This window comes from Panthera leo, chromosome D1, assembly GCF_018350215.1.
Source record: "Panthera leo isolate Ple1 chromosome D1, P.leo_Ple1_pat1.1, whole genome shotgun sequence".
Lineage (NCBI taxonomy): Eukaryota > Metazoa > Chordata > Mammalia > Carnivora > Felidae > Panthera > Panthera leo.
Window position 1 is genome coordinate 43,143,338 of NC_056688.1, and position 25,519 is coordinate 43,168,856.

General features: G+C 38.8%; 1 protein-coding gene across 1 annotated transcript in view; it reads right to left on the reverse strand.

Moving 5' to 3' along the window:
• Positions 1–25,519, reverse strand: part of LOC122201179 — a 47,047-nt gene that overhangs the window by 14,806 nt on the left and 6,722 nt on the right. The window contains exons 6-9 of the mRNA XM_042907119.1: positions 25,192–25,289; positions 23,586–24,068; positions 5,890–6,183; positions 5,197–5,599 (exon numbers count right to left, since the gene is read on the reverse strand). Coding sequence (XP_042763053.1) covers positions 5,197–5,599; positions 5,890–6,183; positions 23,586–24,068; positions 25,192–25,289 — 1,278 coding nt within the window. The remainder of the gene's footprint in view (positions 1–5,196; positions 5,600–5,889; positions 6,184–23,585; positions 24,069–25,191; positions 25,290–25,519) is intronic.

The following is a 25,519-nucleotide window of genomic DNA, read 5'->3' on the forward strand; positions in this document are numbered from 1 at the left end:
TTTTTGTTCTTGTGAAGTATTTCTTCTCTTAGCACAAAATATTAATTTCTAAGTGATTTTGCTTCCAAGAATGCCCAGACCTAAATGACTCGACTTTAAAGCCAAAAGAAAAATTCCAAGAGGAGTTCTTAAGGAGTCAGAGGAAAATACTAAGCAATTCCTCTGCTTGTCTATGGTATAAATATATTTTACATATTGTATTTCCTCTGCTGGTCAATGTGTCTATTACTAAAATGCCCCCCTCCAGAATTTAAACAATGATATTATTCTTCTTGCATGTTCTACAAATAAATCTAAATGAGTGACAACAGAAGACTGTTAGTCTAGCTTGATGGTGAAGTCATAGGTTATTCTGGTATATAAAAGTACATTATGTTTTGTAATTGAATAAACTGTGCCCATTACTATGTCTCAATTTTTGATCACCTGTAACCCTAACTTTAACACTCCCAAATTTTACTTGTACATTTTCATTTTTATATTGTGAAGGTGCTAATAAGTGCATCAACTCTAATGAAGTCAGTATCAGTTTTGTTTAAAATCAGTTGATAGTAAAAAGGATAAAATGGATAAAGGAATAATAAGATATAGGACCAAAAAAATAAACTGTTGTCAATGGTAGCCATGAGCATATATTTATATACACATATAAGGTTTTTGTGCACGTTTTATCCTGATGTTTGTGGATTATTTATGTTACTTCATAAAGAGCAGTTCTTTGAGATAGGCAAGAATATTTTTTTTATTTTTTAAAATTTGTTTGTTTATTTATTTTAGAGAGAGAGCGAGAAAGAGGGAGGGAGAGGGGCAGAGGGAAAGAGAATCTTTTTTTGTGTGTTAATTTATTTTTTGAGAGACAGAGAAAGTGAGAGTGGGAAAGAGGGAGAGAGAGAGGGAGACACAGAACCTGAAGCAGGCTCTAGGCTCCAAGCTGTCAGTACAGAACCAAACACGGGGCTCGAAATCACTAACCAGAGATCATGACCTGAGCCAAAGTTGGACACTTAACTGACTGAACCACCCATGCTCCCTGAGAGAGAATCTTAAACAGGCTCCACACTCAGCACAGAAGGGCAAGAATATTTTAAAGTAATGTATTCATTTCCTGCTCTCCCCAAAAAAGGTGGGGGTGTGGATTTGCCATGTAGTTCAGCAATTCATTCCAAAAACCTGTTCAAGAAAGCACTTATGCCATTGCAAACTAAGCTTATATAGATAAAAATAGAATATCTCCTCTACTTCAAAAGTTATTCTAGTAATAAGATACTTTAGTCAGTGAGGCACAGACTATAAGAATGTCATGGTCTTAAGCATGTTGATAAAAAAGTGATTCATTTTAATGTTATTAAATTTTTTGTACATATGTTTGAAAGAAAGTCCCATAACTAAATATAATATATACCAGGTAACTAAAACCTAAGCACTATTGTGGCTGCTTATATGTATAATCAAATGGTGACCTCATTACCATATTAATTACCTTATGAGTTAAATCCATGCTTACTAGTGATATGGGTTCCAGTTGCCAAATATATTTGTTTACTTGCAATAAATAAATAAAATTCCTATAAGAAAACTCTTTTGTTTGCCTAACCAACAAGCATCCACCTTTCCATCCCTCTTCCTCCTGTTTAAAAGAACCTCAGTTTTGTTGAGGTGTTCATTTCCTCCAAAAATCAATTGGTCTGAAAAATCAATCAATAATGTGACTAGTCAGCAAGTGGTTTAACAAAGGGCAGTTCACTAGGCTTCTACTTTCATTATTTGATTTAAGTGTCAAAACCATCCTGTCATGATTTCTTGCTCCAAATCACTCTGCTACTAAATGTCAGAGACAGAAGTCCCACCTTTGACCCAATTAAATCAGCAAGCTATTAGTCTCTAAGACTCTACAACAGGAAAAACAAGTATTAATTCAATCAACAAGATTTTTCTGATAAGTTTATGGTTCCAGGAACAGTCTGTCAGCCTGGGGATATAATGGATAGTAAAAGAAAAGAAAAAAAAAAAAAACATTGAGGGGTGCCTGTGTGGCTCAGTCAGTTAAGCGACCGACTCCTGATTTCAGCTTAGGTCATTTTGGGGTTCATGGGATCAAGCTCCACACATCAGGTTCCATGCTATCAGTGGAGCCTCTTGGGATCCTCTCTCCATCTCCCCAACTCTCACAGGCTTATGCATGCTCTTCTCTCTCAAAATAAATAAACTTAAAAAAAAAAACAACAAAAAAAAATCCCACAATCGATAAAATGAAATATATATAATGCCACCAATCTGTATATCTTCTGTCCCTCATTCATGATCCAGAAAAATGTTTTTATTGCAATGTGTTGACTAAAATGCACAAAAATGTGCATACATAAGACAGAGCCATAAAATGAAATTTTCTCCTCTGATGTTCTTTATTTCAAACAGAATCCATCAGTGAAAACATTTTCTGAATATATGAGAGTAAACAGGATAAACTTTGTAAAATTGGACCAGATTTCACCCAGCATCTTTTTATAGGAATATGCTAAGTTTTTAAATTTGCCTTCCTGTCTTCATTATAGACACAGCTGCATTAAAAAAAAAAAAATCATTAAGGAGAAGAGAATAGAAACATATTCTAAATCCTTTGGAACTATTTCCAAGCATTCCTTGTCATGGTGAAAAGATTTCACTATCATGTAATTACAATCAGCACCAGAAAACATATCATAATTTAAAATTGTGTTTTCAAAAACATTCATTCATTTCGATCGTACATGAACACACTGACCCTCTAATTTCTCACATTTCTTCACAGTTACCAGTGTCACTTTTCTGCAAGCCCATTCGTTTTTGCCATCTCTAACTTTATGCCAGAAAACTGAGTTTTCTGAAATCATTTGCCAACAGTCAAATACAAGTTATTTTCCGAATTATCCAGTGCTTTATATACTTATAAATTACCAAATATTTCCTCTAACATACTTGCATATTGTCATTTGTAGAATAGAACATAATATATTTATACAAAGAAGATACGATTGTCCTAACTCATTTTTATGATCTACACAGACTAAAAAATTACAAGACTAGAAACTAATTTATGAGTCTTTATAGTCATATAAACAGCCAACAATGAATAAAACAACAGATCAAAACTTAATCACCAAATTATTCCAAAAATATATAGCTAAATCAGATGAAAAAATAGCTTAAGTTATGAAAAAGATGAAGGAATGGAGTCATTTGGGGATTGGATTACTGAATTAACTAACATTAAGCTCACATCTTATTAGAAATAAACCCACTTTCTGAGGTTGTATTGAAATGATGACTAGAGTTTAGGCAAATTTTCGAGCCTTTTTTATGTTGGAAATATGACATTTACACAAAGCTTCCATACTACCACTTTGGGAAGCAGCCAAAGTTAATTATTTCAATGTTTTAATTATAATGAAGCTTAATATATGATTAACGATGTTGACATTGTTACCTTCACTCAGTGTTTATCATGATCTAGATTTGAATTCATTTTTTTTTTTTCCAGAATAGTAAGGCCTGAGAGGGGACAGCAGGGTGAGGGAACAAGACTCATTAATTATTACATTAAAGCTGAAGGACTTCCCTAGGCTCTTCCTGAGAAAACTGAAACAAAATGTAGTTAGGGAGAAGAACCAGGGAGGAAAATCTCTCTCAGAACTGTTGCAGACACATAGACTGGGCTAGATTAGCACTTAGGCTCTTTCATTTTGCATAAATTGGACAAAAATTGAATGGGAAATATCAAGGAGTCACCTGTATGCTGTCATGTGCCTGGAATCTGAAACACCATCCCCTCATATCAGTGACGCTTGACCTGAGTCTCAAGGAGGCAGCAAGTCAAAGGGAGGCCAGGAGACTGCAGAATTAGTTGCTTCCTACATTTACCACCCTTATCATTGGGCATTCCTTTCCTTCAAGTACCATAAACTTCTGGTTTCCTTTCACTGCTGTCTCTGTCTTGGAAATCTGCATATTCTCATGTAGCCTATATGCCTTTCCAGCATGAACCCATCATGTCCCACGTGTCTGTTATTCTCACATTAATTAAGTCCATATATTTCTCCAAAAGTCATATCACAAAGTAATGATCTCACTGACATCTCCATTACAGTTTTCCTCTGGCACACCATTCTTCAAGTGTCAAAGACAGAATTCATCCCAAACCCAAAAACTGCTCCTCTCTTGGGATGATCCCACCCATCATCCAATTGTCCAAATTCTTCCGTTCCATATTCACCGATGATCTTCTGCCTCATCTTCACCAGCACAGAGCAGGTGACCCATCTTCTCAGCACACAATTGTAAATGGGAGCTCCAGGAGGCCTGCCGAGCTCTAATGGAATTTTCCTAAATTCTCTTGGCTGGTTCAAACTTCTTCAGGTTCTACCAGTTGTCACACAGAATGAGATATGAAAGACTCAGATATGCCGCTGGGAACCACAGGGCAGCTCCAACACCTCGTCAGTGATTTAAAGTGCAAGCTTTTGGGGGAGGTGGCTGGGTGGCTCAGCTGGTTGAGCATCTGACTCTTGATCTTGGCATAGGTCATGGTCCCAGGGTCATGGGATCCAGTCCCTGAGTGGGGCTCCATGATGAGCACGGATTAAGATTCTCTCTCTCTCCCTCTAGCCTTCTCCCTGCTTGTACAAGCGCTCTCTCTCTCTCTCTCAAACAAATTAATTAACTGAAGAGAAAGGTTTTGGACTTGGGCGGTGACTCAAGTAAGGCAGCCACTGGGAAGTGGGAAGGGAGGGAACAAAGGGCCAAATGATTTGATCTTTGCTCATTACTGGTGGGAAAAACCAAACAAGAACAAAAAAAGATGGAGGCAGAGGATGTCTGGGGTGGATCTTACCCTGGGAGAGGGGACAGGATGCTGTACAGAAGGCGGACCCTCCCCTATTCCTCTAGGGCTAAATGGTAGGGAACTCTGGTCATTGGGACAGCCCCAGTGTCAGCGGAGAAATCCTGACATCAGAAGGTCCTCAGGGACAGGGTGGGGCTCAAACTTCTTCAGAGCAGAGACTTGTTTCCCTTGTTAATCCACAGCCCCAGGATTAAAGGGGATTCTACATCCTCTCTGCGCGCTCCCCCTTGTGTCTATGAAAAAGGCAGTGCGTGGGTGAAAATGTGTGATCTGAAACGGACTGCACAGTTTTCGAGAAAGTCATCTGAACCACCTACAGAGGAAGCTGGGGTTCCGCGGGGCCCACCTGTCGCCTACCCGGGAGGGAACGGGTCCCACTGTCCCCAAGGCTAAGGCTTCCCAGTTCATACTCCAGGCGCCTAGAGAGCAGTGGAGGGCACTGCAGTGGAGGGCACCCTGTCGCCAGGGTGAAAGAAAAGCCTAGAAGGCCAGGGTCCCTAAACCAACACTGCAATTCGCGGAGATTCAACCTGGATCTGAAATCCCCCAGGCAAAGGCTGAGCATCTCTACCCCTTTCCCGCCAGGGATGCAGGACGGCGGCGACCACACCCACCACCGCGCAGGGCCGGCCCCAAACGGTCCCGCAGCCAAGCCCCCTTTGCACGGGGACTCTGGGGTGCTCGCTCGGCCTACTGACTCGTCCCGCTGAGGCCGGGAACCTGCACCGGGAGACTAGGGGTAGTGGCGCGGTTTCCGAGGGAAAAAAAAAAAAAAAAAAAACAAAAAAAAAAAAAAACAAAAAAAACAAAAACATAAAAGGGAAGCGGAGCCTCGGGAACAGACCCAAGGGGCGACAGGACGGGGGTGGAAATAAGGGCCCACAGGAGGGAGCCCGAGAGCGAGCGGGGCCGGAGGGACTGGAGCGAAGAAGCGTCGCCAAGCGCTTCCAGCCTCGGGGCCCCGCCGGGCTCTGCGCACCAGCCTTAGGGGGAGACGGGGTCCGCGCGGCCGGGAGCCTTTCTCTGGGTGCTGAAGTCAGGGGTGACGTAGAACAGGTGCGGGTGCGAGTGCGGGTGGTGATTGCATTCGGGTCGGAACGCGACCCCGGGACGTGGCTCAAGACCCGAACCGAAGCCGGGAGATCGCGGGAGGAATGCGGCGCGGGGCGTGGTCAAAACAAAGCGAAACCCACTGGAGTCCCTGATGCGGCTCCCCCCTCCCCATCCCCCCGTCCCCACGGAACCTCTGCTCGGGATTTCTAAGACCTCGTAGAAGGCGCGGCCCAGAAGCGCGCCAGCTCCCTCTGACCTCATCCCACCCGCGGAATTAGGACGAGCTCACTGGTCCTCACAGCTCCTCACATTTTACACGAGGAAGTGCATGGGCTTCAGAAGGATTTCTCCTCCTCCTGGGCCTTTTGGGCGCTCGATTCCAGCTACTGGGTTGAGAACACGCAGGATTCCACCTTTGAGGTCCGGCGGGGGAGAATAAAACGAAAGGATGGAAGGACAGAAGCCACAGAGGTACTGTGGCCCCGCTGGCAACGTTTTTGATGCAAATTCTCTAACAAATACAGGGGAGAGAATGACTGGTTCCTCTAAGCCATAGGGAAAATAATAAAACTGCCAAACAGGGAAAGGAAAACAGGTCTGTTCTCCAAGAGGCAGATGCAGAAGCCTGGATGGTCTCAGCTCCTGACATCACCAGGTGTTCCTGAGAGTCCATACCTGCTGGGCTGGAATTTCCATCTCCTTTAGCAAAGGGCTGAAGATCTTGCAAAGACTGGATCAGAGAGAGAAAGAAGAGACAACAAGATATTATAATACGAGAGGAGAAAAATAAAACTGAAGAGACACTACACAAAATATGCAAACCTTCCTCACAAGTCTTCGCAGACTCTCCGGCTGATGGGAGGAGGCAGGCTTTCTCCTGCACATCTGGAAAAGCTGCACAACTGCTGTTCACTTCTATGAACACGTCCCTCTACGGCCAGCATCCTTCTTTTTTATATTATGTATATCTGAGCCAAGAGTCAGATTCTCAACTGACTAAGCTACTCATGAGCCCCCAGCATCCTCCTTTTTACAAAATTTATTTTACCAACTTGAAAATTGCAGAAAGTCCAGAATCTCGTAGTAGCCCTGAAACGCTAATACACTTGCTCTTTATTCTTTCCATTTTTTTTCTGCATCTCCATTCTTTTCTTCCCTCTGTATCTTTTTTCTTATGTTCTTATACATTTTTACTGTAGAGACATGCTTTTTGTTAGCTTTTTTTGTTGCATAATTTACATATCATTTAACCAACTTTAAGCATACAATTTAATGTTTTGATAAATCAGTGGAGTCATGTTGAAAAGCAAAGGACAAACCAGCTGATATTTAGGTAATATCTAAAGATTATTATCACTTGAGAAGGAGCATATTTATGAAAGTGGCTTTAAAGTGTCACATTTAATAAGGAAAATAAAAATGTACCGCAGAGGAACAAAATAATTAGAACAGATTCCTTGAGCTGACTTCCCAAGTCTTAGAAAACGTTGTTCACTGAATGCAGTTCAGTGTTCCTTTCTCTTTTTATAGATCATGTGAGGAAAAGAATGACCTCAGAGTTCCCTGGAATCCATACAGCAGGAATATTTGTGAACAGAGTGGAAATATACAGTTCTGCCTTTTGACCCAAGATTACACCTTCCTGTACAGAGGTCTCTGAACATTTAGAACATGGTGAAGACATTGTCAAAGAAAATTGTATTTCATAACACAAAGTAAAGATACTCCCACATCCAGCCCCCAGTATTGTCTACCCTACCCCAACTCGAACCATAGAGGTTACCATAGCGGTAACCACATCCTGGTGATTAACATATCCTGACACAGGTAATTGTGTTGTTTCCTCCATTCTTTTGCCAACATTTGCCATTACCTGTTTTGATATTTTTTGTCATTTTGTGGTTGACATTGTGGTGTTAATTTGCATTTACCTGATGACAGATGCAGTGAAACACTTTAGCATAGGGGTATATTTGGATATTCTCGTTGGTGAACTACCTGTTCAAATCATCCCTCCCCCCCCCCCCCATTTTTCAAACAAGTTGACTTGTCTTGTTCTTACTGATTTTTGGAGTTCTCCCCCCAAAAAATGTCAAATATGTTCTCCCATTATTGCCTTTCACTTTGAATGGTGTCTTGATGTACAGAAGTTACTAATTTTCATTCATTCCAATTCATTTTTCGTATGTTTAGTAACTTATGTGTCCCACTTAGGAAAACTTCCTCTGAGATTATATAGTCCAAAAATTTTCTGAGATTTTTTTCTTTATTATTCTTTCCACAATGATAACTACAATAGTGTGGAAATAATTTCTACGCCATGAGATAGGAGTCAATATTCATTATTTTATTATCAATATTCAGTACTACCCTTACTCTGTTGTAACTCACAGATTACTACATAACACCAATAGTGAGTATTTATTTCTATGATGCAAATTACAATGAAAATACTTCACAAGTGATCAAATTAGCCTTCACAAAATGGATTATTAAATTCGGGGCATGATGGATAAGTAGGATTTAAGTAGGAAAAAAATAAGTAAAAACTTTCTGGTGACAGTATTTTTGCGAAGAAACGAGCATTATATTTATATTAGGCATTAAATTTAATTAAAAGAGCCAGGCATTAAAAAAAATTAACATTTATTCATTTTTGAGAGACAGAAAGAGACAGAGCATGAGCAGGGGAGGAGCAGAGAGAGAGGGAAACACAGGATCTGAAGCAGGCTCCAGGCTCTGAGCTGTCAGCACAGAGCCCAATGAGGGGCTCAAACCCATGACCTGAGCAGAAGTCAGATGCTTAACTGACTGAGCCACCCAGGCGCCCCCCATGCATTTTTATTTTTACCTACTTGTAGTCTGGAAATTGAGATGAGAACCACTGCATATATTCTATGCATTATATAATAGATTATGATTTTCATTATAATTAAGTAAACAATTCAAATACATACCTTTATATCACCACCCAAAACCATGATACTTCATATAAAATGGTACTTTTTTTTTACATTAGAGAGAATCTGAAGACAGATATCATCTGCTTGTCTGGTTCAAGATTGCACAAGAAATAGAGGTTTTTCAGATTTCCTCTTTAAAAAAAATTTTTTTTTAATGTTTACTTACTTTTGAAAGAGAGAGAGGGAGGGAGAGAGAGAGCAGAGCAGGGGGAAAGAGAGAGAGACCATGGGTCCAAAGCAGGCTCTGCGTTGACAATGAGAGCCTGATGCAGGGCTTGAACCCGTGAACCGTGAGATCAAGACCTGAGCCGAAGTCACTTAACCGACCCAGCCATCCAGGTGCCGCATCTCAGATTTCCTTCTAATTCCTGATTTGCCCCTGGTCAAATGTGATTATGGAAAAGATAGGCATGAGATGGACAGGGAAGGTGCAAGATGAGTGGCTGCATATAAGGGAACTTGGGCAACAATTGCAAAGCTCACAGTTCTACTTTCATAATCCTGGAACGCTCCTATGAAGCTAATAGGTTTTGATACCTATTGATGAAAGTGGGCGTGTGGGCAAGAGATTATAATGAGTGTTCTCCTTAATACAACCAAGAAGAAAGAATCCCTCCTCTTAACTATCAGGTTATTCTGACACTTATCAAATTCCAGGAGGCTGATCCAAACCTTCTATGAATTGCCTTTTATTCTATGTCTTTATGCTTGGACCGTCCACCCTAGTCCAGAGGTACCAGAGGTGACAGGGGACCTTTTCCAGGACATCATTGTGTGCCTGGAGAGAGTCATGAGAGCTTTGTTTGCAGATAATCTATCAATCATCTTTTAGTTAAACAGCATGTTGATTCTATACTATAAAACAGTAAATTGTGGGGCACCTGGGTGGCTCAGTCGGTTGAGCGTCCGACTTCGGCTCAGGTCATGATCTCACAGTTGGTGAGTTCGAGCCCTGCGTAGGGCTCTGTGCTGACAGCTTAGAGCCTGGAGCCTGCTTCATATTCTGTGTCTCCCCGTCTCTTGGCTCCTCCCCTGCTCATGCTCTGTCTTTCAATAATAAATAAGTGTTAAAAAAAATTTAAACAGTAAATTGTTATTTTCATCATTCTGTTAGTGTTTTGGTTGCTCTTCTTTGACATAAATACTTGACAAAGTAAAGTTAGAATTTAAATGTATTGCACATAATCTTCAAAAAGAAACAGATTTGGAGGATGATTGAAGGTGGAGATGGGGTGAAAATATTGAGGACATTATAGAATAAATTGGGAGTGAGCCATCTATAAAACATTTCATTTCATTGCCTGCTAGATATTTAGAAATACCAATGTGGAACATGGGGGATATCTTCTATTGGGAAATTTAGGTTAGAGAGTTATGATTAAAGCCGTAGGGATGTGGAGCTCATTGAGGGAGGCCATGCAAAGCACACTTAGAGAATCACAATCTACCAAGGGTGCTAATAAGAAGTCTAGATGAATAAAGGAAGATAGTAACCTGAATGAAGTGGGACCAGGAGGGTAAATGCCAAAAAGCCAAGGGGCCAGTGGAGTGTTTACATATCCAGGAGATCCTCCTTCCCCTCCCCCATCCCCCACATCCCCATGTTCCAGTGCACTGTTCCCAGTCTCTCTTCCTTTAATAATCTTACTGTCAGTTCCCAATAAAACTGAAACCACCTGAATTTGGTGGGCAGGAAAATCCTCCATTTATGTTTTTTCTTTCTGAATCAGTAAGAGGAAGATCTGAGAACCCTCGCTCTGGAGACTGAGGCCAAAAGTAACTACTGTACTTCTTACCATAGGAAACCACTTGAGAAGATCTAATCTGGTTTCGTATAAATAATCTAAGTTATGAAAGTTTTTATTTTTATTTTTTTATAAATGTTTACTCATTTTTGAGAGAGAGAGAGAGAGAGAGAGAGAGAGCATGAGTGGGGGAGGGGAAGAGAAAGGGGGACAGAGGATCGAAAGCATGCTCTGCACTGATGGTAGTGAGCCACAGGTAGGGCTCCAACTCATGAACCAAACCGTGAGATCATGACCTGAGCTGAAGTGGGACGCTCAACTGACTGAGCCACCCAGGTGCCCCTGAAAGATTTCAATTAGACAACTACATCGGGAATTCTTAGTGATGAGAAAACAGTTAATTGGTGAGAAATTATAGCCTGAGGGGCGCTGGGTGGTTCAGTGGGTTAAGTGTCAGACTTTGGCTCAGGTCATGATCTCACAGTTCATGAGTTCGGGCCTTGCATAGGACTCTGTGCTGACAACTCAGAGCCTGGAGCCTGCGTCAGATTCTGTATCTCCGTCTCTCTCTAACCCTCCCCCACTCACGCTTTCTCTCTCTCTCTCTCTCTCTCTCTCTCTCTCTCTCTCCCAAAACTAAATACTAAACATTAAAAAAAGAAAAAAGAAATTATAGCCTGATTTTTCTCCTACATAGAGCAAGACTTATAACTCTATAACTCATTGCCATAAATTACCTCATGGGAATGTGCATGGAAAAGAAAGATGGCAAGTTCTGTCCAAAATGACAGAGCTTAGAAATGGATTACAGGACAGTTTATATCTTGTCCTCCTTTTGTTACAGTTTGAGCATATTTCTACGTTAGATTTTTTTTTAAGTTTATTTTATTTTGAGTAAGAGAGAGAGAATCCCAAGCAAGCTCCACACTGTCAGTGCAGAGCCCAACACGGGGCTCAAACTCATGAACCATGAGATCCTGACAGGATTAACTGACTGAGCCACCCAGGCACCCCTCTACATTATTTTTTTTTTAATAAAGAAGGAAATATTATTCTCTCTAGAATATGTAGAGAGAAATCATTTTATTATTTCTGACTGTCTTGTCATAAATGATTCCGGTGTCCCCATTCATGAGTTTATGGTACTCTATGCTTTTCCTAAAAAGATTAGATTTATTATTTGTATTTATTGTCTTTTTATCTATTTAATTTAGAAACATAGTTTCTTTGATTTTTTAAAAATGTTTATTTATTTATTTTGAGGGAGAGAGAGTACATGCGGGGAGAGGCAGAGAGAGAGAGGTGGGGAGGGGCAGAGAGAGAAGGAGAGAGAGAGAATCCCAAGCAGGCTCCGCACTGTCAGCCGAAAGCCTGATGCAAGGCTCAGTCTCATGAACCATGAGATCATGACCTGAGTTGAAATCAAGAGTCAAAATCAGTCACTTAAATGACTGAGCCACCCAAGTGCCCCTCTGTTCTAGTAATTTTTAAGTTGACTAAATAGCATACACATATTCCTTTTTTGTTTAAAACTATTCCTAGGTGCACTTAAATAAATATTTACATGAGCTCTATGAGAGCTATGTGATGTCTAAAAATACAATTTCTTTTCACATGAGCAGTTAATTGTTGCTACTACAAATTCTAAAACATAAACAAAGAAAGACAATAAATTAATAAAAAGAATACCAACAAGCTATTATCAAACTTAATCCTAAGAGTTTTAGCTCTCCAGATACTCTTCTGTATATGTTTTTCACTATGTTCATCTATATCCATAATTTTAAAAGCCCTAAATTAAATCCTATGTTATGTACCAATTTGTAAAGATACTAATATTTTTTAAACACTCCACTGATACAGGCTTTTATAAATAACATCTTATTATTAAGTGTATATAGATAATTAGTAGTTAGAAATCAGGTAATGTCAAATGTAATTTCTCAAATAATTCTTTGTTTCAGTCAAGATATCCTTTCCAGTAACTTGAGTTTGACAAATTGCTTTTAACCAAATCATCTAGAATTCTCTTTTTCTTTTTCCCACCTATTCCCTATGTCTCTTTTCCCTAAACCCATAATTAAATCATCCAGGATGACAGACATGTGACCTTACACTTTCATTTTGCCAAAACAGCCATAAGAATCATTCATATTTTGATCTCAAATGCCAATTTAACTTCTAAAGAGTGGCTGGAAAGTGATCAGAATGAAGGGATTTAAATAGCTGTTTTGAAGATACAATGACATTAGAGCCTAAGTTTTTGTGAGGAGAGGGCAGAAATTATCAAACAAGGGAAGGATTCAAATAGCATATTCAAATACAGTTAGATGTAAGGGTAAAAACAAGAGAACGTGGGACATGAATTTATCATGCAGACATTATTTTTGTAAAAATTAACTACAAGATTGAATCAGCACTAAGAGGTGTTTGTAGTCAGTAGTTTTAGAGATTAGGAAGGGAATTAATCTCATTGAACAATGGGAAAGTATATTATGCTGGTCTTCTGTACTGCAGAAGCCTAATCCGGAGAAGCTTCAAGAATCTTGATATAAAGATAGTCTCCAAATCAAATTTGGTCTGTTCAGAAGCATTGGCTGGATCATGGAGAGCTGAAAATTTCAGCTTCTGTCCACAGAACCGAGAACACAGAGCCACTTACCCAACTAGGTGTCTTTTCCTTCAAATGTTGATGAGACCAATTATAGAATCTTCAAGTGGGTACAGAGTTCCAAGGGGAAGAATTCATTTATCTTTAACTTAAAGATTTTAAAAAAGAATTTCAATTTAACCACCAGGAAGTTTGCATCTTTCTTAAAGCCAATGGTAAAATGCCTAATACATATGTATATATTATGTGTGTATCTATATATTATTATTTTCAGTTTTCACTGGAACTATGGAATAATAATCTGTACTATTGCTTAGAATTTTATAAATTAATAAGACTGTTATTTTATGGTTCCACGTGTGTAAAAATAGACTGAATTTCTGCAGAAGTTCTTGGAAAATCTTGTTATAGAATGTGAAAAATCATTTCTCATTTTTCAGATTGTGGCCTTTTAAAAGTGGCCAATAACTACCCAAAAATTAGTGATGTGGGAAGATGTCATTTGTGACATGTTGGAGTATCGTAAATGAGGACTTTTGAATTCACTCTTGTCTAAAAATCAGGATGCTGATTACCTCTGGTCATTTATTTTAAAGCATACTCTATTAAATGAAACTAGTTGTCTTTTAAATTTGGGCTTTATGTATTTTCAAATGTGAATGATAGTATGTATGATATGATTGAGGAATATATTGAGGAGTATATATTCTATTTTAAACAATAGATCCCCTTTACATTAAGATTTCTTAAATGTGCAAGTGTTGACACTGAAGAGAAATTTTGTATTAAGAATGGATGGGAGAAGGGTATATAGAATCGAACAAAATATTTGAAGTAATTTTGGTTTGTGAAAATTTTATTTGTTTATATTTGTAAGCTTTTGATGACAGATATATTGTCTTCTATATCTTTGTATCTCCACCAAAAAAGGTAAGTCTCTGTTGTTATGTACATGATACTAAATAATAAGCTTATTTTGGCACTTTTGAATAAAATGTCTTTTAACTTTAAGAGAAATAAAAATTTAGCTAATTCCTTCGTCCTTCACACATATTTGTATTCTCTTCTTTCCTCATATGGTCGCATCATAATTTTTCTTACATTTTGTTAACTAACACCTGTGGAAAATGAAAATCATAGATGAGTCACAAATTGTATTGTAATTATAATTCTTTTTTATTATAACATCTTTATTTCCACTGGCGTCTATAAAATTTTACTGTCATGGCTTTCTATAAACCTATCACAAACTCCTCCCTAATCTCTCCAAACTGGAGTTAAGATTTCGCAAGATTTAAAACATATCTATTAATTTCCCAGTTTCCTCTAGAGTTTGTTTTACTCCATTTAGGTTCAGAAGTGATAAAAGAGAAACTGAACAGAGAAAACTTTCCGGAGGTTCCTAACCTTCCAGCAAAGAGCCCCCTCCCCAGGGACGCCTCCATACCACACTGATAGGTCAGTTGAAAGCATTGCAGTTTATTTGTAACACAGCAAATTAGTCCTCTTCAGGCAGTCCAGCCCAGGATCTGACATGCTCTTCCTTTTTGGCACAAGTCATACTGGTTTTTAATTTTTTAGGAAAAAAAAAATCTTGCGAGGGGTGCCCGAAGGCTCTGCATTGACAGTGCGGAGCCTGCTTGGGATTCTCTGTCTCTCTCTCTCTCTCTCTCTCTCTGCCCTTCCCCCACCCTCTTTTTCTCTCTCACAAAATAAATAAGTAAATGTTAAAAAAAATCTTGAGGAAGGGATGGAAACTTATGTTTTTCTGTTTATTAAGCAATCTGAGATGCAACTAAATTCCAGGTTGGGAAAATGAAAAAGTATATATATTTTCTATACATAAAAATAAAACTGGAGCGCCTGGGTGGCTCATTGGGTTAAGCTTCTGACTCTTGACTTTGGCTCAGGTCATGATCTCATGGTTCCAGGGTTTGAGCGCTGTGTGGAGCTCTGTGCTCACAGTGTGGAGCCTGCTTGGGATTCTGTCTCCCTCTTTCTCTGCCCCTCCCCTGCTTTCTCTCTCTCTCTCTGCTACTCTCTTTCAAAATAAATTTTAAAAAATAAATAAAACCAATATAGGTTTTTATGTAAATGACAACTTGGCAGAAAACTAACTCATGGCTTAAATTTTACAGGCAATTGTGCCTTTGTCGTATCAAATGATATTCGAAATCATTCTGACCAATAGACGTATCTTTCTCCTTAAAGCAGAATTGTAGCAATTTTGTGGGAGCACATGTATGCTGCTGGCTCCTAGTAAGGTCCTAGGGACATAGGATGCCAGATCCTGAAAGGTCTTTGGAGAAGGAAGTAGCCAGGGGAGGAGTGCATTCATGACCCTCTTCTTCCCTTCTCCTCCATGCTGCTTGCCCTCTCTTGCTGACCTCCAAATGCTGATCCTCCTGCTGAACCTCTCTACCCTTTCTGGCAGCTTCCATCTCACCCCTCCTCCCCTAAGTTGTAGCCAGTGTAGTGGGTGCCTGGGCATTGAGTCAGTCCCTACCCCTTTGTGTATTTGTAATATACATTGACATGATTTCCTAACACAGAAGATTCAGTTACTTTCTTTGAATTTTTATTTTGAAAATTATGCAGGCGAGCCATTTTCCCCTCTAATTCCTATCTGCACTAAGTGGAAGAAAAAAAAAAGATAGTTTCTGTTTAACTGATGAATGTGGCTTTTACTCTTTACTTTAATGTTAAGAAAATTATGGCTGTTTCATGGATTTCTTCTATTTCTTCTGCAGTCCCATACTTGTAATCGTTAAGTAGATTTTTCTCATTTTCTCCTTCAATGTCCATGAAAGCAGTGCTGAAGAATCAGAATATCTGGTCAAAACAAAAGAGCTGAAGTGACCTTAAAAGGTAGTGTCTTCTCTCTGTATGGGAAAAAGGGAGGTATTTAGATTTCTCAGTTACTGTCAAATGCATCATGGCTACAGAGATAGAGTGGGTCCAAGCTCCTTGAAGTTCATGACATTTGAGTGACCGCAGGGAGAAAATTGACAATTTTGCAAAGTTGCTAGAGGTTTGTATGTAAGGTGGCCACACATAACCTGCTCACTTGACTTCTAACCTTTCTATCTTGTTGATTTGGAGACTGTTATCTAGGCTTATGCAGTATTCTCTATGGCTTGAGATGAAATTTTCAAGCCCGTCTTTTACTGCCTGACTTTCTTTTAATGTGCTAAATTGGAAACAGGATTTGATTTCCTGAACTGCTCCTCTGCTTTGTCCATACCACTAAGGAATTTAGTTCATCTTTCATCTCATTCGTGTTCTTTTGAAACAAGATGCTTTGGGAGCTCAAGTCTTTTCAGTTTATTTACTTATTTACATTTATTACATTTGTAATACATTACAAATATTATATTTATTTACATTGATATAGGAGATTTTGTGTTCTCTTTTGTGTAACAATTCACAATTAAAATGTAAATAAATAAAAGTCTGATGCTTCAGGATGCTTCCCTGATGTACAGAGTCTCCTTGTAAAATGCATAATTGCATTGTATATCAGTCTTCCTGTCAATATTATTAAAGTATTTTAGAATTAAAAAAAAAACTTTAAATAAATAAAGAAGTTTTAATTGATAAGATCTTGGCTCCAGTACAAGGATCTATAAGTTATTCCTTAAGTGGACAGGAGAGAATATACATCACTGAAATATGTCCCATTCTGGGGTGCCTGGGTGGCTCAGTCCGTTAAGCATCTGACTCTTGGTTTCCGTTCAGGTTCAGGTCATGATCTCAACAGTTCCTGAATTGGAACTCCCTCTGTCAGCAGGGAGCCTGCTTTGGGATTCTCTCCCCACTTCCTGATTATGCTGTCTCTTTCTCAAAACAGAACAAAACAAACAAACAATCAAAAAAACTAGTCCCTTCTTAAAATCTCAGGTGATGAAATTGTTTGGAGCAGTTCAGTTACACAGTGATACCTACCACTGAGAAGGGAAAACAAACAGCCTAAAAATTTATAATGTCAAAATTCAAAATCCTGTCCCCTTTCAAAAAGAAAGTTTTTCTTGGAGTCTACTCATAATTATCTTTCTCATTTCTGGAACTTTAGGAACAAGAGAACAAGCTCAGCCTGATATATCAAGTTTGGGCGTGAGTGGCAGCACCAACTCATTTGTTAATTGTAGAAGATACAATTATCCAATTACAGTTTGTTTTTAAATTTTTTTAATGTTTACTTTTGACACACAGAGAGAGACACACACAGAGCGTGAGCAGGGGAGGGAAAGAGAGAGAGGGAGACACAGAATCCGAAGCAGGCTCCAGGCTCTGAGCTGTCAGCACAGAGTCTGACGCGGGGCCTGAACTCACAAACTGTGAGATCATGACCTGAGCCGGAAGTTGGTCGCTTAACCGACTGAGCCACTCAGGCACCCCCAAGGCTATGTGTTTTATAAGAGCATTTTCTTTCCACATTTTCTTTCATGTCATTTTTACTTTTTGTTTCATAAGAGAATAAAAATTCTTGCCATATAAAAAAATGTGGCCAGGTAAAGGAATAAATATCTTATTTTCATGGATAAGATACCAAGGAAGTCCCAGATGTTGAGTGTAATAATTGGGAAGTTTTCTAATGGCCTCACTTTGATTTCATTTCAGTCATAAGTAAGTTTCAGGTTATACTAATTCTTTTTTTAAAAATTTTTTTTCTTATGTTTCTTTATTTTTGAGAGGCAGAGAAAGAAAGAACACAAGTGGAGGAGGGGCAGAGAGAGTGAGAGATACAGAATCTGAAGTAGGCTCCAGGCTCTGAGCTGTCAGCACAGAGCCCGACACAGGGCTTGAACTCACGACCCGTGAGATCACGATCTGAGCCAAAGTCGGACGCTCAACTGACTGAACCACCCAGGAGTCCCATCAGGTTATATTAATTCTATATAAGTAATCAAACCTAAGAGGTAGATAGAATGAATGTGATAAACATCTCCAGGACTATCAAGAATAAAATACTTTTGATGTGATGGCTGAGAAAATGTACCAAATAGAAATGCAAACATTCATCAGTTGATGGACATTTAGGCTCTTTACATAATTTGGCTATTGTTGAGAGTGCTGCTATAAATATTGGCGTACAAGTGCCCCTATGCATCAGCACTCCTGTATCCCTTGGGTAAATTCCTAGCAGTGCAATTGCTGGATCATAGGGTAGATCTGTTTCTAACTTTTTGAGGAAACTCCACACTGTTTTCCGGAGCGGCTGCACCAGTTTGCATTCCCACCAACAGCGTAAGAGGGTTCCCGTTTCTCCACATCCTCTCCAGCATCTATAGTCCCCTGATTTGTTCATTTTAGCCACTCTGACTGGCGTGAGGTGGTATCTGAGTGTGGTTTTGATTTGTATTTCCCTGATGAAGAGTGACGTTGAGCATCTTTTCATGTGCCTGTTGGCCATCTGGATGTCTTCTTTAGAGAAGTGTCTATTTATGTTTTCTGCCCATTTTTTCACTGGATTATTAGAAGTTGTGGTTTATATACACAATGGAATACTACGTGACGATGAGAAAGATTGAAATATGGCCTTTTGTAGCAACGTGGATGGAACTGGAGAGTGTTATGTTAAGTGAAATAAGTCATACAGAGACAGATACCATATGTTTTCACTCCTATGTGGATCCTGAGAAACTTAACAGAAGACCATGGTGGGGGTGGGGGAAGGAAATAAAAATAAAAAAAAAGGTTAGAGAGGGAGGGAGCCAAAACATAAGAGATTCTTAAAAACAGAACAAACTGAGGGTTGATGGGGGGTGGGAGGGAGGGAAGGGTAGGTGATGGGAATTGAGGAGGGCACCTGTTGGGATGAGCACGGGGTGTTGTATGGAAACCAATTTGACAATAAATTTCATATTAAAAAAAAAGAAATGTAAACTGTCCCATCTTCTAATATCGAAGGCAAATATTGAATGTCTTTAAAGTAGCTAATTCTGCCTGGAGATACAAGAAAATCTGAGAGAAATAAGAAGAATGCTAGCTATAAAATTTTCTTTGAAAAGGAAGAAAACTTAATATTATCAAACTTCAGATGTATTTGCTGTTACTCAGCAAAGTGTTAGCATCTGTAAAAAAATCTCAGGAACCACAGGCAAAAATAGAAAAGGAGTGTTAGACTGAAGCTCCAGCAGATAAGATTATACAATCTGAGATCACTTGGAAAGAGGCAGCAAGTCAGGAAAAAACTCGCAATAGAGTCTCTCTATTAGTCAACACAGTGCTGCATGAAAGATGTGGGAGGGGAAAAAAGTTAACTACAGAATCTGGGTGTTAGGGTGAAAAAATAATGGAACATTTCTGATAACTATTTTCAAAATTTGGAGAATCATTTCTGTCTTAGTCACCCATTTAAGGGAGTAAAAGGCAAAAAAGAGGCTCCTTGTCTCATGGCTCTCAGTTAGCCAGGCTTTGAGTAGGTAAACACTTGTCACTTGGAAAATGTGAAGAGCAGAGTTTATACCTTCTTGAACACTGGACTTGGACCTAACCTTGAACAACACCATATCTCTTTTGTTGAGGCTCCCCTGTGTTTCATTAATCACAACCTTTTGGAATTTCTCCTACTGTGCCAATCATTTCAATATTTTCTTCTGAAACAATAAAAACTGATCTCCTTTTCACTGTGTATCCAGAATTCTTGGACATTTCTCACAGCTTGGTATGCTCCAATGCCTAAGCATAAACCAATAGGAATGGAACACAAGAGCTGTAGAAAACACCAACTCATTTCCTGAAAGTCAGATCCCTTTGCCCCAGATATTTTTTGCAGCTTTCCTGCTGGATGGGACAAGGCCACAAATTGGAATTTTACATACACCTAGATAACAGCCAGTGGTTGACTATGTCAGTCTACCTCTTGACCACCTCTGCTATTTGGGCAGCCATGTGAGAGAGCACATCTTCCAACTCATTTCAATGTGGAGGCTCTTGTTAGATCAGGTTAGTCTATCCCCTAACTGGTCCTAAGAGAGGCTTTCACTTGCACCAACTACCCATGAGAAGTGAACCCTCAATGTCATGGGATTAAGCACATTAGTGATTATGTGGTTGCTTCATATTTCAGTCATTATTTATCCTATGACTGTACTCCAAAGTATTTCTTTCTTAAAAAATTTTTTTACAAGATATAGATATCACATGGTATTATAGAATTCTCTATTCTCTATCATCTGTATTATTTTTTCAAATCTAAACAGGTTTTGTTTTATGCACTGCTTAGAGAAGTTAATACCACTTTATGTTTAGTAAGTAATTTAACACATATGTCAGTTTAGAAACTGATAGTCTCCATTATTCAAAGTGCTATTTCTTGTTTCCCTATCACTTTATCACTTTATGTAGGGTCTTCATCTTCTACTAGATTATATTGATTATCCTAGGGAAATCTCAAAATCAACACTACAGAATAAAATTATGCTGTCGGTATTTCATACCTTAAAATAATGGACTTTTCTTAGTCTATGAATCTGGAAATTAATCTATTTCTTGTCTGTTGTTGACCTTTCCCATTAGTATTTTTTGTCCTATTATGTTAGCTGTATTCTGAAAAATCATGTTTCAATGCTGAAATAATATTTGCTTACATTAACTCTTTTGCTCATTTATCTATTCATGTTTAATTTATTGTATTTTATGGTCTAAGTACTGCATTGAATAGTGGGAATAGAGTTGTAAGTGAGACAAATACTGCCTCTACTCTCTTAGAATTTTCAACCTAATAAGTATCAGTCTAATAAGTTTCAATCTAATAAGTGTCTACCAATTTGATGAAAGTTTGTTGATAATTATAATAAGGTAATATAATATGCTTAGAGGGTATGGAACAAGAGGAACTACCCTGATCTGTGGAGTCAGAAGGACTTCCCTAAAAAGCTTTTGTTTCAGTCAAGATTCGATGAATGACTAAGGTTTAGAGGAATGATAATGCCTGTCAGATACTTGGATTTATCCAACTAGGTCAGCCTTGAAGAGAAGATTAAGCATCACTCCTTTTGCATACTAAGCTGAGATATATACCACTTCATTTCTTCTACCCCAATCTTGTTCAAACATGCAAGTAAAACACATTGCTCACAATGCAGAGGAGCCTTGAAAACATTATGTGAATGTTTACAAAATACAAAAATAAAAATACAAAAAGCCACATGCTGTGTGTGACTGACTTTGCATGAAATGTATATGATAGACAAATCCATACAGACTGAAAGGAGAGTTGAGGTTGACAAGAGATGAGAGGGTGAAAAGGGAGTAAGTATTAAAGGGTATTTATTTCTTTTGGGGGTGATGGAAATGTCCTGGGATTAAATCGTTATGATAGTTGTACAACTCTTGGGATATTACTAAAAGCCACTGAATTATGTACTTTATAATTTTTGAAAGAAAGAGAGGGGGAGGGGCAGAGAGAGATGGAGAGACAGAGAATCCTAAGCAAGCTCCACGTTGTCAGCACGAAGCCCCATGTGGCCTCAATTTCACAAACCGTGAGATCGTGACCTGAGCCGAAATCAAGAGTAGGACGGGTAACCGACTGAGTCACCCAGGTGCCTCTGAATTATGTATATACTTTAGAGGAATGACTTTTATGGTATGTAAATTTCATCTTACTAAAACTGTTATTAAAAAAAGAAGAAGAAAAGGCTGGCACAAGAACAGACACTCAGATCAACAGAACAGAACAGAGAGCCCAGAAATGGACCCATAAACGTGTGGCCAACTAATCTTTGACAAAGCAGGAAAGAATATCAAATGGAATAAACACAGTATCTTCAGCAGGTGGTGCTGTGAAAACTGGACAGCGATGTGCAGAAGAATGAACCTGGACCAGCTTCTTACACCATAATCAAAAATAAACTCAAGATGGCTGAAAGACCTAAATGTGTGACAGGAAGCCATCAAAATCCTCGAGGAGAAAGCAGGCAAAAACCTCTTTGACCTTGGCCACAGCAACTTCTTACTCAACACATCTCTGGAGGCAAGGGAAACAAAAGCAAAAATGAACTACTGGGACCTCATCAAAATAAAAAGCTTCTGCACAGCAAAGGAAACAAACAGCAAAACTAAAAGGCAACTGACAGAATGGGAGAAGATATTTGCAAATGACATATCAGATAAAAGGTTAGTATCCAAAATCTGTAAAGAACTTATCAAACTCAACACCCAAAAAACAAATAATCCAGTGAAGAAATGGGCAAAAGACATGAATAGACACTTCTCCAAAGCAGACATCCAGATGGCCAACTGACACATGAAAAAATGCTCCACATCATTCATCATCAGGGAAATACAAACCAAAACCACCATGAGATACCACCTGACACCTGTCAGAATGGTTAACATTAACAACTCAGGCCACAACAGATGTTGGCGAGGATGTGGAGAAAGAGGATCTCTTTTGCATTGTTGGTGGGAATGCAAGCTGGTGCAGCCACTCTGGGAAACAGTATGGAGGTTTCTCAAAAAACTAAAAATAGAACTACCCTGCGACCCAGCAATTGCAATACTAGGCATTTATCCAAGGGATACAAGTGTGATGTTTTGAAGGGACACATTCACCCCCATGCACTATCAACAGTAACCAAAGTACGGGAAGAGCCCAAATGTCCATCCATGGATGAATGGATAAGGAAGATGTGGTATATATACATATATATACAATGGAGTATTACTTGGCAATCAAAAAGAATGAAATCATGCCATTTGCAATGAGGTGGATGGAACTGGAGGGTATTATGTATGCTAAGTGAAATTAGTCAGAGAAACACAAAAATAATATTACTTCACTCATATGAGGACTTGAAGAGACAAAACAGATGAACATGAGGGAAGGGAAACAAAAATAATATAAAAACAGGGAGGGGGACAAAACAGAAGAGAATCATAAATATGGAGAACAAACTGAGGGTTCCGGGAATGGTTGTGGGAGGGGGGGATGGGCTAAATGGGGGAAGGGGCACTAAGGAATCTACTCCTGAAATCATTGTTGCACTATATGCTAACTAATTTGTATGTAAATTTAAAAAAATAAAAAATAAAACAAAAATAAAAATAAAGAAAGAAAGAAAGAAATGAAGGCATTGATTATATTCCAGAAAATGCTCCAAAATAAACAATTTTTTATTGAAAGAAAATTTAATACACAAATTTATATAGTCAACATAGTTAATGCCATTTTATAAACGTACAATGATTCTGTTCCCTTAAGTCAGTGTGCTCAAAGACCCTTATTATCCTGTTGTTTTACATGAAAAGATTTCATGATAGGAATTTCCTCAGACATGGGAATTCATCAAATAAATGCTCACAAAACTTGTTTTTTCAGAGGGAACCAAAGCAAAGGAATGGCTTCAGAGGGAAAGAGAAGGAGGAAGGAAGGAAACTGTATATGAGGGAACTTTTGCAAACATCATAGAAGCTCACAGTTCCATTGTCATAATCCAGAAATACTCCAATCTGACCCAGAGGCCTTTCCACATACTGAATTAAGGGCGGGGAGTTGGTGGAGAGACTATAACGATTGTGTATCTTCAAAGAAAACAGAAGAAATGCTGCCTCAGGATCACTAATGATATCAATATCACTCATCAAGGAATCTTTACAGACTCCCAGAATCCAATTTGGGGAGCATGTGACATCCACCTCCCAGTAATGTTTACCAGAGGTGAAGACCTGAGGTCCCCAGGCTGCCAAGCTTGCCAGGCTCTCAGGCTCTCTGTACACACCAGGATGGGTGACTCCAAACATCACACTTCCAGCATCCTCAGAAACGCACATGTAGCGACCAGTGGCTTCCTGACTCAGCACATTATCCACTACAAAGAGAGGCAAAAATTAGGTCAGTGAATGGGTTTCCATGTCCTGAGGGGCAAAGATTTTCTACCCACCAATGACCTCTTCATTTCCCCTCCTTCAAGGAAATACAAAAGAGTGAAGAGAGTTCAGATGGCTTATCTATGAAGAGCAAGAGTTGTGACTGCCTCTATAGCACAGAAACCCTTCAAATCATACAGAAAAAGGAAAAACATCCAGACATATTGTGAACTGTGTGAAGCAGTCATCTGATGTCAGTCTGGATAATTTGTTTCAGGACACACCTCATTTTTTGTCTTTACTTCAGAAAACTCTTCCTGTGTTGTTTATCTTTAATACTATTTAATAAATAAATAGCACCTAGCTATTATGTGGGTATTGACTGGCATATAACTGGTACCTGTGACATTTTCAAATGTCAAAAATTTTATAGAAATCCATGTATGCTTAGTTTAGAAGCTTCTGAAAAGAATGTTGTGGCTTTACATTATCTGTTCAGACCCTGGATTTAGTCAAATGCCAATTTTAGCCCTCTGCTGTCTAGACCTACTCTCTGTTGTGGGCCCACTCTGTTTCAGCCCTGTTCACACATCCCTTGCCTTTCAGTGGCTTTGAGATTGCTCTCATAACATTAAAATTATTCTGCCAATGACAATTTTGATCTTTCTCTGTCAAAGCTTTCTGATTTTATAAGTAATAAATAGTCTTTGTACAATGCGTGATAAAGGCACTTGGAATATAGAAAAAATTAAAAGCCACCAATGCCATATTTAAAACTTTCAAGACTGGAGTAAACTGAATAAACATACATATTGATTGTTGCTCTGAGAACTAAATATTCTAGCTCTTCATAACTACACGACCAACCTGATTACTCTTCTCTTGCTCTGTTTGTGTCAGAAACTAAAAAATATGTATCGTGCTTTGCATTTTCAGTAAAGTATAAGTTGGAAAATTTAGTCTTTATCATTGTAACATGACTATTTAGAGAGAAAAGAGACAATAAGTTTGGAAAGTCATACACTACCTTCATGTCAGAAAAAACAAAATTAAAAGAGAAAGGAGAATCATCCCCAAGAACCACTAGAGAAATTGAGGCCTGATTGCCAAAGGGCTGATTCTTACCTCTGAAGTTGTTCAGTATGTCTAGGATTCCTGTGATGCCGTGCGAGGTGAGCTCTGGAATCATGGGCTGAGGCTTTTGCACCTGCACCAATTCAGTCCTGTAAAGAATGACATCAGTTACACTTCTGGGCCAAAGGTCAATCACACTAGATTACAAAAGCAGCAGTGTTTACTCAAAGAGTTTTCATCAGAATTCTCCTATTTTGGTTTGTTGGGAATGCATTGTATTCTATGCTCTTGGGAATATGAGAAACGTTACTTTACCTTTTTTTCTAAATTTAAATTATATCAAACTCCAACTTTTCCATTCTTCTCAGATATTATTCTA